Genomic DNA, 17623 nt, shown 5'->3' with positions numbered 1-17623 from the left:
AAAACAAAAAAAAAAATAAAAAAAAAAAAAAAAAAAAAAAACCTACAACACCTCAATAAAATACAAAATAGAATAAGGGTGGTGTTAAATTTTATTAAAAATGAAAAAAATGGTTTAAGATAAAGTTACAAAACGAAATATAAAAGACTCAAATACAAGATGGTGTGATGGTGTGATGTTCTAGAAAGGCACCCTTTATAATTGTACAACTCTTGAATGCTCCTCTACGTAGACCGATAGCCTACAAACACTTGAAAAAGGAAATGATGAGCATATTTTATACCCAATAAAGAACCTACTTGTAAGCTCTCATTGTATCCTTAATCGCATAGGCATCCACAGACTATACTCTAGGCTCTCAGAAGTTTCCTGCGTAGCCTCTATCTTGTGTGCCTCGAAGTTCTAAGCGGTTCATAAAATGTTCACGGTGTTTTTCTTTTATAATCGTACAACTGCTCACGTTCCAAAATGATCCCCTTGGTGTTTTTCTTTCATAATCCTTTAGATCATACTTAGTTTAGGGTTCATACATAGATCCAAACAATTTCTACAAGTATTTCTTAAGAAAAGTCCAAGATGACTATTTACCTTGATATTGACATTCGGGTCCTCGGTTCTTGAGCTTCTGATATCTAAATTTCTCCAAAATTTCTTTCTTAGATTCCTCTTTGTGTATAGTTTTAGGAACCATAAAAAAATTCATGAGAATCAAGGGGTCCAAATTCATCAAAAACTATAGAGATCAATGAATGACCTTTGAATTGGTCAAAGTTTGACATTTGACTTTTGACTTATCTTCCTACTTGAGTTTTTGGAAAATCATGACTTTTTATTATGATATACCTTTGGTTTCTCCCTTGTACAACTCTATATAGACCTCAAATGCACTTAATTTCTTCACAAAATATTTAGATGAAGTTTTAAAGAAGTAGAGACAAATTTCATAGTTTTGTGATCCATAATTCGAGTCATAATCTTCCAAAGTTCGTTAGAAAACATCTCCATAGCTGGAATAACCTATAAAACTTTTGGCTAGGCTGTCAATTCTAGAGCTTCCAAAGGACCCAATTTCTTCATAAAATAGAACAAAATACCAAATGAAAACCAAATGCAAGTGTGTTTCTCAAATTTATTACTCCTTTTTTCTTCTAAAATAAAAGATAAAAATAGAGAAATACCAAATGCAAGAGTGTGTTGCTCAAATTTATTACGACCCCTCAGTGCACCTCTCTAATGCTTTTTCATCTCAATTGATAGCATGCGAATATCTAAAAAAGAAAAGAGAAGGGATGAGTATAAAAATACTCCATGCTCCTTTTTGATAATTCTTAGACAACAATTTTCACGTTTCTTAAACAAAGATTTGAATTCTTTAACTACATTCAAAATTAAAAACTCTTATTTATTTATTTTTAAGTTGCTATCCCATAAATAAATAAATAAATAAATATATACATACATATGTATGTATGCCCTCCAAAATCTTGATCAATCTCTAATGGACCGTCAAAACCTTATTAATTAATTATTTTAGATAATTATATTTTTTTTCTAATAAAAATATAATATTAAAATTAAAGTTGAATATTTAATTAATGCTTGTTACGATAAAATATTTTAAATCCTTTTAAAATATATTTTTCTTAATAATTATTCCTCGACAATAAATAATATATTCATATTGAATTTATTATTACTAAAAATCTAATAAAAAAGAAAATAATATAAAATAGTGTAAGAAGTTGGTAATAAACACTTACTTTTTAGTTGAAGTCTTATATTTTAAGCTTTTCTGAGTATACTTCAATTCTTACCTTATCTTGGGTCAAGCAAGATTTGTAACCAAAATAATATTACACCCGTAAGATTTGTAGTTTTTTATGGTCATAAAATGTTGAAACTCCACATTCATATCTTCTCCTATATAAGAACCTCTATGATTCATTACCTTCTCACCTGAATAAAGCAAAACTTCTCCCATTCTTTAGACCACTATACTCATTTTTCAACCAAAAATGGCAGGAAAGTCATTGAACGCATCCATAGTGAAGTTAGCACTTCTATCCATCGTCTGCACAGTCATTTTAGCACCATCAATAATAGCGGTAGCACCTGATCCATATGATCCTTCGAATATATCTATCTCTGGTTGTGAATCTTTCATTAAAGACTCTGCAGTATGTATTGTAAACGTGATCAAGGCTCAAACTGGTGATCATCCTTCTTGTTGCAAAGCTATTTCTGATTTGGACACATGTTCTCATTTTCTTTACAAAAATATTCGTGATGATGACTTGGCTGCAGCTAAGAAACTTTGTGGTATGTAAGGGATTTTACTTTTTGCGAACTCCAAGTTCTTTATGTTAATTGGAGTTTGAAAAATAAAAAGGTTACATGGTAATAATAAGTTTTTATTTCTAAAATACCGTATCGTTATAAACTTTTGAGAGAATGAATTTTCTTGAAAAGGAATTGAACTTCCTTCCCATGAGAATGATGTGCTTCCTTCCCTTGAGAATAAACATCTTTTTCACCGATTGTTTGTTTAACTTATGTTATTCTCTTTTAAGTCTTTATTGTTTGTATAATAAATTTCTTAAAAAAGAAATGATCAATGAAAGAGGGATGGTTTGTCCAATAAATTAAAAAATTTTAAATACTAAATCCACTCCGACCATAAATTTGTTTATGTAATTTTTATTGATATATTTTTATTTATATTATTTGATTCGTGATCTCTTGTTGGATTATGAAAGTCCCACATCGGCTAATTTAGGGAATGATCATGAGTTTATAATCAAGGAATACTCTCCTCATTGGCATGAGGCAATGCCAATTTGAGGAAGCTCAAATGAAAGCCATGACAGCTTTGCTCAAAGTGGACAATATCATACCATTGTGGAGAGTCGTGTTCGTCAAACATGGTATCAGAGCCATGCCCTAAGTTATGTCCAACAAAAAAAGCTTCGATTAAGGAGAGGAAGGGGAGGTGTTGGATTATGAAAGTCCCTAGACCTAAAAAAAAAGAAAAAAAAAACAACAACAACAAACCAAATGAATACCCCTTGATATGTTGGGAGCCGAAATTACATAAAAAAAATATGATAATGAAATGATACAAAGGAAAATGCTAGAGGGGCTATCATACATGATAATGAAAAAGAAAAATGTTGGGACCTCATACATCATTGTGTGTACATGCATCGTGAATACCCCTTTTTTACAATTGTACAGACGCGATGTTACGAGTAAGGAAAAATGATCGTTATGTTTATCATAATATTGCGACGGTCAGGCATGAAAATGATCATTATGCTTTTCTATTGCTCTTTACCTTTTATTCCCTACACTTTTGCTAAGGAAAAATGATCGTTATGTTTATCATAATATTGCGACGGTCAGGCATGAAAATGATCATTATGCTTTTCTATTGCTCTTTACCTTTTATTCCCTACACTTTTGCTCTTTGGTCTGTCTTTTACGGTGGAAAACAAATTAATTTATAGGTTTGAAAAATGTCTGTCCTATATATCATTTTCTAACCCACTATTCCTTAAAACTTCCCACTATTCCTAAAATAATTATTGGCCTTTCATTTTTCTTTTAGCCTTTTCCTTCCACTTACTCAATTTCAAAGTTTACTAAAATGAATGAAAATTAAAACTAACCTTCTCATTTAAGTTTATTCCCAACCAAACTCTCCCATAAACTTTAATGCTATATTCAATGATTTCACCTGTGCCGTTTTCGTTTTCTCGAGCTTAGTTGTGGTTTCTTCAATTTTCTCTCCTTGTCCTCGAGTGGTAAATTGAGCTTGTTCTTTTCTGATGAGACTTCATTTGAAACTTCTCGAGAACAGCCCATTTGAGACACCAACTCCTCATTTCTCCCGTTCTCAGCCACGCTTGACTTAGACGTCATAGCTTCGTTCAGTTTACTCAATTCCCTTCGCAAGTCCACAACGACATTTTCAACTTCTATTTTTGCTTTCTCCATTTTGGCTTTATTATGAGTGAGTATCTCAATCGTGTGTCGTAAATTTACTGCCTCCTATTGGGCTTGATTCAGGTTTAGGTTGAGTGAGTCTCAATGTTGAGTCAGCATCTCTATATCTTTCTCCTCCCTTATTAGCTCGTCCACTAGCATCAATCTCCATTTAACAAGTCATTCTCTTTTTCCACATCTTCTTCAACTTTCTTCACAAGTACAGAGATTACCTTCCCATTCTCTTCCTTCTCCTGTTTGAGACAGGAGGAACTCTCACTCAGCTCAGCAATTTTCTTCTCTAACTTTTCAACCTTAATTTCTAACTCTTTCTTTTCTTCTTCCATTTTCTCTTCCATTCTCATACTCTTTCTTCTTTCTTCCTCAAATTGTCTTTCCCGCCATTGGAGCTCTCTCTCTTTGAAGTTCGGGCTCTCTGTTATCCGGTTGTTCATCCTTCTTCAATTTTCTCGTCTCCGCTATCAGGATTTCGCCAAATCCGCTACGTATCACCTCATTTCCAACAGTTTCCACCGCCTCACGACTATCACTATCACCATCATCTTTCACGCCGCCATGTTCTTTTGTTTTCAACTCTTCATTTTGGGCTATCAAGAGAATGCCTTCGTTTGTTGTTGTCTTTTGACAATTGGTGAGAGGAAATCGTTGACAGATAGAGATAAGAAATTTGTTGGAATAAAATGAAAAACAGAAAGCAAAGTCGCAATGACGTCTAAGACAAATTTGTATAGAGAGGAAATTGTTTTTCATTTTCTTCCAACAAATTTCTCTCTATCTGTCGATGATTTCCTCTCACCAATTGTTAAAAGACAACAAGTGGTATCAGAAGCTGGTTTAATCCACCGATGGTTATATCATTACAGAGGAGCCGACTTCTCCATCTCTGCCACTAAGAGGCCAACGTCGCGAAGATGATCGGCTGGTGTTCGCCTCCATATTTTACGGTCTGTGCCCCCAAAGATGTTGGCGTCTCTCGGAGATCTATTTTTAAGGACGGCGAATCCGTCGAGGACTTCTCAATGCGGATCACGGAGCCCACCAACAGTATCACCACTCTCAAGGGCACATGCACGGGAAAGAGGGGGATCAAAAGAAGAAAGAAGGAATCGACTGATGGCAGGCCAATCTAGTGCTCAAATTGCAAGAAGAAGGGCCAGCAAAGAATTGCTGGAGCAAGCTCAGAAACAAAGAGAAGGCCCATGTGGCTCGATCCGAGGAGGAGGTTCATATCGGTAATAGAAAGACCTACCACAAAAAGTCATTCGGAGCAGAAGTCGACCCTTCCTCCGCCATAATAGCACCACCTAGCTTCGCAGCATCGGTCTCATAGTAGCATATATCTTTATTTAGTGATCGTTATATGGATAATGAAACCAATGATAGAGTTGACCTAGCCTAGCGACATCCATCCCTTGTCTCCGACTGGATGATAGAGACTACTTCATGCGCAACTTCAACATCTCCTCAGGTAGGCCTTTTTTCTAAAACCCCCTTGAAAAACGCAACAAGCTCAGGAACAAAGGGAAGGCCCATGTGGCTCGATCTGAGGAGGAAGAGCCGTCTCTTTTCATGGTAAGTGCATCAGTCTTATCCAACGTCACCAATTACGATTCCAAATCCACGGAGGTAGAGGTAATCGACGACGGCGTAACTGCTCCTCCGGTGAAGCGCCGAACCCGAGGAAGAGCTCCATCTGGGCGTAACAAAGGCACCGGCTAAGTCGCATTTCAATCAAGACATTACTTTACGTGAATGACTTAACAGTGGAAGAGGTGACCGGAAGACTGCGTAACGTCGTAGTGGAAGAAGAATGCCTCGCTTCAGCTGTCGACAAGGAGGGTCGTCTACTCCTCGACAACACCGATGAGAGCAATGGGTCTTCCAGCCGCAAAGGCGGTAAGAAGCCATAGAAATCTCGCGGGCGCATGCATGGGAAAGAGGGGAATCGAAAGAAGGAGTCGACCGATGGAGGGCCAATCTAGTGCTCGAACTGCGGGAAGAAGGGCCATGTGAGCAAAGAATTGCTGGAGTAAGCTCAGGAACAGAGAGAAGGCCCATGTGGCTCGATCCGAGGAGGAAAAGCCGGCTCTTTTCATGGTAAGTGCATCGGTCTTATCCAAAGTCCCCAATTTCGATTCCAAATCTATAGAGGTGTGGGTAATCTACGACGGCATAACTGCTCCTCCAGTGAAGCGTCGAATCCGAGGAAGAGATCCAGCTGGGCGTAACAAAGGCACAAGCTGGGGAGCCAATTCAACTAAAGGAGGAGCGAGTGTTCGCTCAAATCGGCGAGAGGGGCGAGTAGCATGAGCACCAGCGATGGGTGCTCGATACAGGGGCAACAAACCATATGACCGAGGCTAGATCCGTGTTCTTCGAGCTCAACTCGAGGATTCGCAGGACCGTCATCGAGATCGAAGGGTGCGGCACCATCCTGTTCGTCAGTAAAGGAGGCAAGCACCGCAAGCTGACCGACGTCTACTTCATCCCCGAGGCTCAAGGCTAACCTTGTGAGCCTGGGTCAACTCGATGAGGCTGGCTACTTCATTTCCATCGAGCACGGGCTACTCAAAATCTACGATGATCAATGATAGCCACTCACGCAAGTTCGGCGCATGACAACAAACCGCCTTTACATCCTGGAGTTGGAGATAAAGCAACCGATCGGCCTATCAGCCTGGACCGAAGAAGTATCTTGGAGGTGGCATGCAAGGTATGGGCACCTGAACTTTCTTGCTCTACAAAAATTATACAAGGAGGAGATGGTGCACGGTTTGCCGGCAATTGAAGGCCGTGAATAAGCTGTGCGATGGGTGTCTCATTGGCAAGCAGAGGCACACCCCCTTTCCATCTCAACCATTCTACCGCGTCGGTGAGCCATTAGATCTCGTGCACGATAATATCTGTTGGCCCATCAAGCTGGCGACTCTAGGCGGCGAGACCCTCTGCCTCTTGTTAGTCGATGACAAAATCCGCTTCATGTGGTTGAACCTGCTGCAAGCGAAAAGTGAGGCAGTAGAGGCAATTAAGTGCATTCAAGCACGAGCGGAGGTCGAATGCGGGAAGAAGATGCGAGTGCTGCACACGGACCGAGGCACAAAATTAACATCAATGAGCTTCGGTAAGTACTGCGACGAGCTCGGCATGCAGCGGCAACTAACGGCACTCTAGTCCCCCCCAACAGAATGGGGTGGTGGAACGCCAAAATTAGACCATCGTCGAGACAGCAAGGTCATTGCTGATGATGGTTGGGATGCCTGGGAGGTTCTAGGGAGCGACGGTAATGACGACCGTCTATCTCCTCAATCGATCGCCAACGTGAAGCCTCAACGGGAAGATGCCACATGAGGCCTGGTACAACAAGAAGCTAGTGTTCGGCTGCATCGCATACATGAAGGTAGCGCATCCCCACCTCGCCAAGCTCGATCCTAGGGGGCTGAAGGTCATCTTCATCGGCTACGAACCTGGGAGCAAGATGTACAGGTTCTATGATCCTGCGAGGGGGGCGAGCTCACGTGTCTCGCAACATCATCTTCGACAAAAGCACCTTCTGGCAGTGGAACAACGTGATCGGGGTAAACCACAACCCAAATCAATTCACGGTGGAGTACCTCATCACCAAGCTGGAAGAAGGAGGAGCATAGCATCGAGAATCGTCACTGCCACCAGCAGCTGCACCCCCTGAACCAGTGAAGTTTGCAACACCACGGACTGCGAATTCGACACTGGATGCCGATCGATGATGATCTGGTGGCCAAGTACTGGAGGATGGACGACCTAGTGGGAGGAGGTGAACCATCTGGACTAGCGGCCCGCGAACTCAAACAAAAGGTGGCTGAATTGCATGCCATCAGCGCAGATGAACCGAACACCTTCGTCGAAACAAAAAGGAACCCGTGTTGGCTAAAGGCAATGCACGAGGAGATGACATTCATCACCGAGAACCAAACGTGGAGTCTGGAGGACATGCCGTTGGGACACCAAGCCATAAGGCTCAAATGGATCTTCAAACTGAAGCGTAACAAAGAGGGAGAAGTAGTGAAACACAAGACTCGTCTGGTGGCAAAGAGCTATGTCTAGAAGTAAGGAGTGGATTTTGAGGAGGTATTCGCACCGGTGGCAAGGCTGGAATCTGTCCGCTTATTGCTGGCAACCGCGACACATCATTCCTGGGAGTTCCACCACATGGACGTGAAATCCGTGTTCCTGGACGGAGAGCTGAAGGAGACCGTCTATGTCCGACAACCACCGGGCTTCCTGGACAACGACAACCCTGATAAGGTATTGTGCCTGCACAAGGCACTCTATGGGCTTCGACAAGCACCAAGAGCCTGGAACGCAAAGCTCGACAGTACCTTACTGTAGCTGAAGTTCAAGCGTTGTGCCTCCATGCATGGCATGTACATGCACGGCCACGACAAGCAGCGACTGATAGTGGAGTGTACGTCGACCACCTCATAATCACTAGAGACAACGTGGAAGTCTTCAAAGATTCAAGAGGAAGATGTCAAAGAACTTCAAGATGAGCGATCTCGGCATGCTCAGCTACTACCTTGGCATTGAAGTGCAACAGAGTACTGCCGGCATGTTGAAATTGAAATCGCTCTGATACCAATTTGCTGAAAAAATAAAGCCGCTCCGATACCAACAACGAAATAAAAACGCTCACTCTGAATTTAACTCGTTTAGATAACTCTCACGAAATTTTAAAGGGGTGTTGAGAGGGGAGAGAGATAAGGAGACAAAGAAGTTCTCAAAAGATTATTATACAATAACTCAGACAATAAATTGCTTTGTGCTTTTCTTTTCTCTCTTGTTCTTTTTTCTCTCTGCACACATTTTACAACGATACATAAGGCCCCTTTTATAGTTTTTCTAATGGTTAAATTAGTCGTAACTTCCCTCACTTTTCTCTCCTCCATAAGCCCTTTTCCTTCTCAAATTTTTGTGCCCTCACTTTTCTCTCTCCCATAAGTCTTTTTCCTCTCAACTTTATCTCCCATAAGAAAAAAAATGGTTTTGGAGTTTTATCTCGTAGTTCGTCTTCGTCAATCATGGTAGCGGCATTTGTCACATCATGTTCGCCATCGACTCTGATACGAATTTGTTGAAATTAAAATCGCTCTAATACCAATTTGTTGAAAAAATAAAGTCGCTCCGATACCAACCACTAACTCGTTTAGATAACTCTCACGAAACTTTAAAGGAGTGTCGAAAGGGGAGAGAGACAAGTAGACAAAGAAGTTCTCAAAAGGTTATTACACGATAACTCGGACAATAAATTGCTTTGAGCTTTTCTTTTCTCCCTGGTTCTTTTTTCTCTCTACCCACATTTTACAACGATACATAAATAAGTCCCCTTTTATAGTTTTTCTAATGGTTGAGTTTAGGCGTAACTTCCCTCACTTTTCTCTCTCACATAACCCTTTCCCTTCTCAAATTTAGTGCCCTCACTTTTCTGTCTCCCATAAGCCCTTTTTCCTCTCAACTTTCGTAATGGTCTTTTTTACCCAATTACAAACAAAAAATCATAATCATTTTTCTATTTTTCTCCTGCATTTAAGTTTATTTCTCAACACGGCATCACCATCTGCCAAAGTGCGTACGCGAAGAAGCTGTTGGACACAACTAGGCTTGCGGACAGTAACCCTACAAGGACGCCAATGGAGGCCCGACTCTAGCTAAGGAAGGCCGGCACTACGACGACAGTCGACGCCTGCAATTACCGCAGCATTGTCGGGAGCCTGCGCTATCTGGTAAGCACACGTCCTGACCTAGCTTATTTTGTGGGATACATGAGTAGATTCATGGAATCACCTAGGGAGGAGCATCTTGTGGCTGTCAAGCACATCCTGTGCTATGTGAGTGGAACCAAATGCTGGGGTGTAAGATACTGCGCAGGGAGAGGAAAGGAGAAGCTTGAGCTAGTCGGCTACAGTGATAATGACATGGCCGGTGACATTGATGATCGTAAGAGCACCAGCGGGATGATTTACTTCTTCTCAGGCGGCGCAATCTGCTGACAATCAACAAAACAAAAGGTAGTTGTTTTATCTTCTTGCGAAGAAAAGTACATTGTCGCTTCGACGGCAGAAACACAAGGGGTCTGGCTTGTGCGACTGATGGAAGAACTCATCGAAAAAGAAGGCGATCCACCAATACATTACGTGGACAACAAGGTTACGATCTACCTGATTAAAAATTTAGTTTTGTACGATCGAAGCAAGCACATAGAGATCAGGTTCCATTACATTCGGGAGTGTGCAGATCGGGGCCTTATCAAGATTGACTTCATCCAAACAGAGGAACAGCTTGGAGACATCTTCACCAAGTCTCTGGTGCGTGTAAAATTTGAGGAACTTCGTCCAAAAATCAGAGTTCAAATAATAAGTAGATATACACAGGTTTTAGGAGGAGATTGTTAGATAAAAGCATGAGGTTTCTTTATTTAGCTTTTACACATTTTATTCAGGATATGTCGACAAACAAGTCGAATGGATTACCATTTTTTTAGGTGCCCATTGCTAGGGTAGCATAGATTTAGTTGGCCACTCGCCCATTTTTAGGATAAGATAATTATTTAAATACTTGAATTTGATGAGAAAGAAAATCAGGGCTTTTTTAAGCAAAGTCAAATCCCAAGTTCTCTCTCTTATTTTTAAGCTTTTTGTTTTTCATTTTCTTCCAACAAATTTCTTCTCTCTATCCGTCAACGATTTCCTCTCACCAATTGTCAAAATACAACATTTGTTGCGTCATCCAAGGCTAGGTTGATCGTTTCTACCACCTTTTCCTCGGCTCGACAATCTCTTGCATAATGATCCATACTGCCACAGTTGTAACATCTGTCGGAGTTACAATTATTTGCATAGTGGCCATATTTTTTACTTTTGTAACACTGGATATTAATATTCTTGACCGCGTCCTTGATTGCGTCCTCTTCCATGCCAATTTGCTTGGCTCAACTGTCTCTTCTCCTTATAGATTTCTTCATTTCTGCTGTCTTGACCGCCTCGACCATTTTTGTGACTGCTTCGACCTCTATCTTAAATATTTTGAGAGTGGAGTACCTTTTCATCCTTTAATGATGTCTTAGTCTGAAGCGCTTGATCGAGTGTCTCCTCCTTCTTTTTCTTACATTTCCCGTGTGCCTCGAGAGAACCGGCGAGCTCATCGACCGTAAATTTCGCTAAGTCCTTTGACTCTCCTATCGAACATACAACATTCTCGAAGTTGTCAGTTAACAACCTCAAGATCTTCTCCACAACCCACGTCTCTGGTAACATTTCTCTGTTTCGATTTAGTTGATTTGCCACGTTTTGTACGCAAGTAATGTAGTCAGATACATTTTTTGACTCCTTCATCTTCATGCTCTCCAACTCGCCACGCAGAGTTTGGAGATGCACTTGTTTGACTCGGTCGGTTCCTTTGAACACTTTTTCTAAAGTGTCTCACGCTTCTTTTGAAGTAGTTGCCCTGACAATCTTCTCAAAGCCCAACTCGTCAACAGCCCGGAACAACATGTATAATGTTGCCTTATCCTTTGATCGCAATTCTTTTAGTGCCTTGTTTTGCGCCGCCATATAACCCGCATTATCCTTTGGTTCTTTGAAACCTTCTTTGACCATCTTCCATGCGTCTTGTGAACCGAGAAGAGCTTTCATTTGGATGCTCCAATTCTCGTAGTTCATCTTCGTTAATCGCAGTAGCGGCATTTGACCCATCATATTCGTCATCGGCTCTGATACTAATTTGTTGAAATAAAACTCGCTCTGATACCAATTTGTTGAAATAAAACACTCGCTCAGAAACTAACGTGTTAAAATAATACTCACGAAAACTGTGAAGGAGATGTCGTGGGGAGAGACAAGGAGACCAAGAATTCTGAAAACCCTTTTCTACTGCTCTCTGCTCTTTTGCTCTCCCTTTTACAATGGAAAACAAATTAATTTATAGGTTTTCTAAAGGCTAAAAATGTTATCTCATATGTAGCTCATTTTCTCATTTTCTGACCCACTTTTTCATTTTCTAACCCACTCTTCCTATAACAGTTCCCACTATTCCTTACATAGTTGTTGGCCTTTCATTTTTTCTTTTGGCCTTTTCCCTTGAACTCCTCCATTTCAAAGCTTACTAAAATTAACCAAAATTAAAATTACTTCTCATTTAAGTTTATTCAAGTATATTCCCACCATAAATCACTCATAATCAAAATATGTAGAAACAAATAAAGGGAGCAAAAAAACAATTTGAGGGAGAGATCTTTTGGAACAAATAACCTGAAGCACTTAGCTTTTCAATTCTTTTTTATTTTAGTGTTGTGAAACAGTATACATATCCTGATGAGTATTTAGCTCCCTAAACTTTCTCATTAAGTTAAGAACAACTGACGATTTCTTAATTAAAGCATAAAACTTGGTCCAACTATTACCAATTTTCCTATAATTACTCCATAAGTCTACTGACATTTCTCATAATTACTCTTTAGGTTAGTCACTTATTCTACTAAGTTAAGTTTATAAGCTCACACATTTCTCATCTTTCTATAACAATAGGATCACATCTTGTCCGCATCTTGCACCTGTGGTTGCCAAAACAAAAACCACGCCATCAACCATCAAGTAAGGCTATCCATTTTAATCTTATTCTTTTTTAGTATTGATGTTATCACAGATAAGATATGAATTGTGTTACCGTTTAGATTTTTAAGCTGGTTGGAATTAGTAAACTTGAGGAAAGATAATGACCCATTACTGCAGTGTGCAGTGTGTCACTATCGTACTTTTTCAACCATGCGACGTCATGATCTTGACATACTCATGATAAGGATTAAGGAGAACTGAAGCCTTATTTACATTTTTCGCCTAACTTTCCTTCATCAACGGAACACAACTTATACGGAATCTAAACTTATTCGACCACACACGTTGCCTCTATGTGCATGTTCAATCATCTATGACTCATGCTAGCTTGCCTCTATTCTAGGTCAAGTCATCCGACTTGACCCTGCCTCTATTCTCGACCAGAATCTGTCATATGCAATGTCGCATCTCAATCATCATCTTAGTTTCCAACAACGTGACCCATGCATCATAATGTCATCTCGAGTCCAAGGACGATTTCGACCATCATAACTTGCTGGGACAAGTTTGTCAAGAATCAGTTCATATGTCAATCGTGCATTAGGGCATCTCGAACATCAATCCATCCAGATTCTATCGAGGCATGAACCCTCCCTATCATGCACCATGTAAGAACCTCTATACCGGATAGCGAGTGAGTATATCAACCTTTGACACATTGGTAGGGGCGCAATGTTGGTCATGCCCTCCGACACTATCCTTGAAAAACTCATTTCAAAGAAAGTCACTTGAGACGCTCATCTCGTAGCACTCGCCCACACCATAATATATGTATGTGCCACGAGGTAGCTCACTTAGGCCACAGGGCCTAGAGGTGCGGTAGAGAGTTGACACTATGCCTCCCCTATAGTATATTTTGAGGCATATTCGATCTTGCAGGAAGAGACATGATTTTAGCGAACAGTCGTATAATCTCATCAAGCACCCGTCGGATGTCCAATTGACACCAAATTTGACGAGCATTCATATTTCATGTAGATAGACTAAATTCCAAAACCGTATGACAAAACTTATACGGGAATCCTAACTTTTGAAGTTAGGGCTTGAGACCCTACCTGACCTTTATCGAGCCTATCTTTGACACTCATGTCAACATCATTCCTTCAGTCAACACACCATCCTCCTCGATCGCATGATGACACTGGCCGTCACATGACTAGAGGCCAAATAGGTGCCACTTGAAGGTTGTTGCCATGTACGGGTCACAACCTACTAAGACCCTACTATGGTTAATAGGTTATGATACAGTGCATGCATCACATATGCTTGTACCCCATTTGAGTTCACTGCCATGTAAAGCAAAATTTCATAGAATTTCTTGGCGGGTGAATATCGCCATCAAGAACTTCAACTATGAGATGAACAATTCCCTTTGGTCTATGTTTGTCCAGAACCTGAATCTGAACAATGTAGTCCAAGTTTTCAGCATTGACTACAAACCCCTTGTTCCCTACGAACCAATAAGTAAAAGCATCAAACACTGAAACTGTTTTCTTCTTACATCTCTTTCCTTGACATATTATGTGATAGAGAAGCACGAAAACACGGTTTTTGCCCCGCAATGTACACAAACGACACAGGAATGTTTCACAGTATGAAGTTCTACAACAATGGAAGCAGGGCCATTCGGGAATGTACAATCGGAGGAGTTGGACCAGAACACCTTCACCTCCAAGCAGGGAGGGCCTGAGTGCATGGTTCCGCCACCTAACACATACCCATTCCTGCCAAAGTATACAAGAACTCGAACCTTCTTTGAGAAAGTTCATAAATGGAGATTCCAAGTATGTAATGAACTTCAAAATCTGCTGTTCTTCTGTATTTTACTTTTCCAATCACAAGATCATCCATGAAAGAAGACAAAGAGATTTGGAATGAAACACAATTGCTTTGTAAAACTGTTTGAAGATCCCAAAGTTAAACAGTATCTCAACGCAGACATGGAAATGTTAGAAAGTGTATAATATGGTACAACATTTACAAAGTAAATCAGAAAAATCACCGGAAACAATAATTAATTGTAGTTAAAAGCCATCATCCACATCCATGAGATTCATCAGCTCTTTCAATTATTGTATCCGCCAGACTGATCCGCTTCAAAACTTCAGAATGACTCGAGTATACGACCAAGAATATTATGTAAACAAATGGTGGAAGGACAATATAGTCAAGGAAATCAGCAACAACATAGCAAACATCGAGACACCGTGCTTAGAACCTGTGTTCGGTAAGTAGGGATAGGCCTCTGGAGGAGGCATAACACAATTGTCACCATTGAAATAGATCCTTCGAGGGAAAGCCCAGCCCTTATCGAATGTGAAAGTCGATTGATCCTTCTGGAAAAGTAACTCCGTCTGCACGTTGCCAAGCGGGCCTGCTTGCATGAGTAAATCATTGTAGAACTTGACTCCCCACAGGATTGCAGTATCATCTGTTAAAAACACACATTTTATTAGATCACTACATCAATTTCAATTTACGTGAATAGAACAACAAACGGAGCGAGATGTTTCCAATCCTACTTATCGTTCCGTATGGATTGATCGACTTGTAGTTGAAGCTGAAAATCTGAGTAAGATTGTCGAAGTTAGGATGTTGGACAACTAAGTTCCAATTTGTATAGTTCATCACGTAATTGAAGTTTGTAATCGTGATCTTCACACGCCAGTACTCCTTATAGTTGATCTTCACATGCCAGTGAACTCGGATCGGGCACATGTGGCTGGTACACTGAACCAAAGGTGCCACATTGTTCTTGCTAGAACGAGAACTAGCAGCCGTCACAACGGAGGCCAAGTGCGGAGAATTTGGCCTGCAAACAAGCATGTTAGCATTAGTCCAGGTCACGTTAATTTATAGCTTTACATGAGGCAGTGAACTTACTCCACACAACTTTGGGGATCATTCAAGTTACTTTGGCAGCCACAGGAGCATTTTGGGCAAGAAACAATTGTATCATTGTAAAACGACGACAGTGAAACACAGCAAGTCGGAGTTTTTTGAGCCAGAAATTGCGAATATGTGCACGTAACATTCCATGTCACTGCAAATAAGAAGGATTTCTTGAAACAAAAGGTATTGAATATGAGAGCAACTTGAAGCTACACAAAAACTTAGTAACAGGACAACAGTACAGGTAAGTAACTCTCTAAGCATTACTTACTCAAGGCCTGTGTAACTCTCCGTTTGTCAGCTGAAATGAATTTGCTCGGTTTAACAATTTTTGCCGGTCCACAAGTATAACCAGGCCCGGGTGCTTTTAGGGTGAAGTTCTTCGGCAGACGAACAGTTTTATTCGAGGTTCCAGCAGCACCAACACTGAGCTGAAATGAGCTCACTGCAGTAACAGGATCTTGCACCCAGGAGTTGAGAACTCCACCTTTGCAGCAATTAGCAATCTGCTGGTTATAAGGAGTTCCGGGCAGTAAATCGACAACGGTCGGATCCCTCTTGCAGCAATGAGGGATGTTGCCTTTATATCTAGAACAATCACCTTGCTCTGTTGTTTGGCCCCCCAACATGCTCCATATGACCTCTTTCTTTGCCCATTTCCATTGCAGAGACCATCCCGGTGCTTGAATATGACGATATTGTTGGAAATTGTACAGAGTAACCACAGCCTATACACGTATAACTATAGTTCAATATGTAAAAACAAGCACAAAAACGAAAAAGGACACTAAATTTCCTATTATTATCATCCCCCCATTAGTGCCTCACAGTTATATTTCAAAATATGGGCGCTTGGATGCCATAATACTTACAACATAGCCATCAGGAGTCCAGTTTATAACATCCCATTTGACAGTAATGTTTCCATTTGGATCAAGTGGGTCATACGCTTCTGAAAATCAAATAAGAAAGGGAAAAAACCAAAAAGTATAAATCAGTAAAGTTATTACTCAAATAATAATGATTAAACGAAGAAGCCAGCAAGAAAAAAACAACATATGGTCCATGAACAGAATTAGTAGCCTCAAGAAAATAACCTAGGAAATTAAACCAACATAACAGATGAAAATTTCTCACAAACGGAATTATTTGTTGAGATTCCGGTGCATGCAGAGAGTATAATGCATTAAACCCCAAAACTGTTAAAAACTCATTTGAATGTTCAAGAACGAAACCCAAAAACTGAAGTCCAAGTCCACCCGTTTGACCAAGATCCAAGAATAAAATAAAATTCAAAGAAAATGAGAGAAATGGAACACAAAGTAATGGAAGATCAAAGCTATCATTTCATCATTCATCAAATTCAACGAAGGAGGAGCAGATTCTAGAACCGATCAGTCAAAATCACAAGCAAAAGGGAGACAGATTCTTATAAACAGAGACGATTATGAAAACAAACAAACAAACAAACTGATACCCATTGAAACAAAAAGAGGGTTAGAACAAAGGGGGAAAAAACCCCAGAAAAATAAGAAGAAACGAACCTGTGGAAGCAAGAAAGGTGGAGAAGGCAACAAATATGGCGAGAAGGGCAAAGAGAGAGGGTAATCTGTAAATGGGTACAGCCATAATCGTCACTACGGTACAAAACTCTGGTTCTGGGTTCGTGGGTTTTAAGCTTTTTCGTACTCCAAGAATCAGAGAGGAAAAAAAAGAAGAAGAAAAGGAAAACGCGGAGAAGAAGAAAGCCGAGGGCCGTTTGCTCACTTGGCAAGTCGTTTTGAGAAGTGGAGATGAAAGCTTTGTGAGAGCCCACTGAGAATTTTGGTATCCAATTTGACAAATATACCAAACTGTCAGTTTCATGCCTCTCTCATCCTCCGATCACACAAAAACATTTTCTTTTGCCCCAAATTTTGGTCCACTTTTGTATCCATTTACCAACAAATACTTGTTTACCAAGTTTTTCCTTAACTCAATTCCATCCGCCTATTAATCCCAACCTCAGCTGCTAAAGAATTGGAACCTTTAAATGGTGTAAAATAGGTTCCTTGTCTTCAAAAAAAAAAAAAAAAAAAAAAAAA

General features: G+C 40.3%; 1 protein-coding gene across 1 annotated transcript; it reads right to left on the bottom strand.

Moving 5' to 3' along the window:
* Nucleotides 1-14434: 14434 nt before the first annotated feature.
* Nucleotides 14435-17417, bottom strand: LOC111457618 (protein COBRA-like). Its single transcript, XM_023099930.1, has 6 exons — nucleotides 17084-17417; nucleotides 16412-16491; nucleotides 15811-16267; nucleotides 15531-15690; nucleotides 15170-15459; nucleotides 14435-15078 (listed from the first exon to the last, which is right to left on the bottom strand). The coding sequence occupies exons 1-6, from the start codon at nucleotides 17403-17405 to the stop codon at nucleotides 14783-14785; spliced, it is 1605 nt and encodes a 534-aa protein (XP_022955698.1). The 5' UTR covers nucleotides 17406-17417; the 3' UTR covers nucleotides 14435-14782.
* Nucleotides 17418-17623: the final 206 nt, after the last annotated feature.

The sequence above is a fragment of the Cucurbita moschata genome, unplaced genomic scaffold (assembly GCF_002738365.1).
Source record: "Cucurbita moschata cultivar Rifu unplaced genomic scaffold, Cmos_1.0 Cmo_Scf00020, whole genome shotgun sequence".
In the NCBI taxonomy this organism is placed as follows: Eukaryota; Viridiplantae; Streptophyta; class Magnoliopsida; order Cucurbitales; family Cucurbitaceae; genus Cucurbita; species Cucurbita moschata.
The sequence above is the reverse complement of the archived record's forward strand: the minus strand, read 5'-3'. Positions and strand labels throughout refer to the sequence as shown.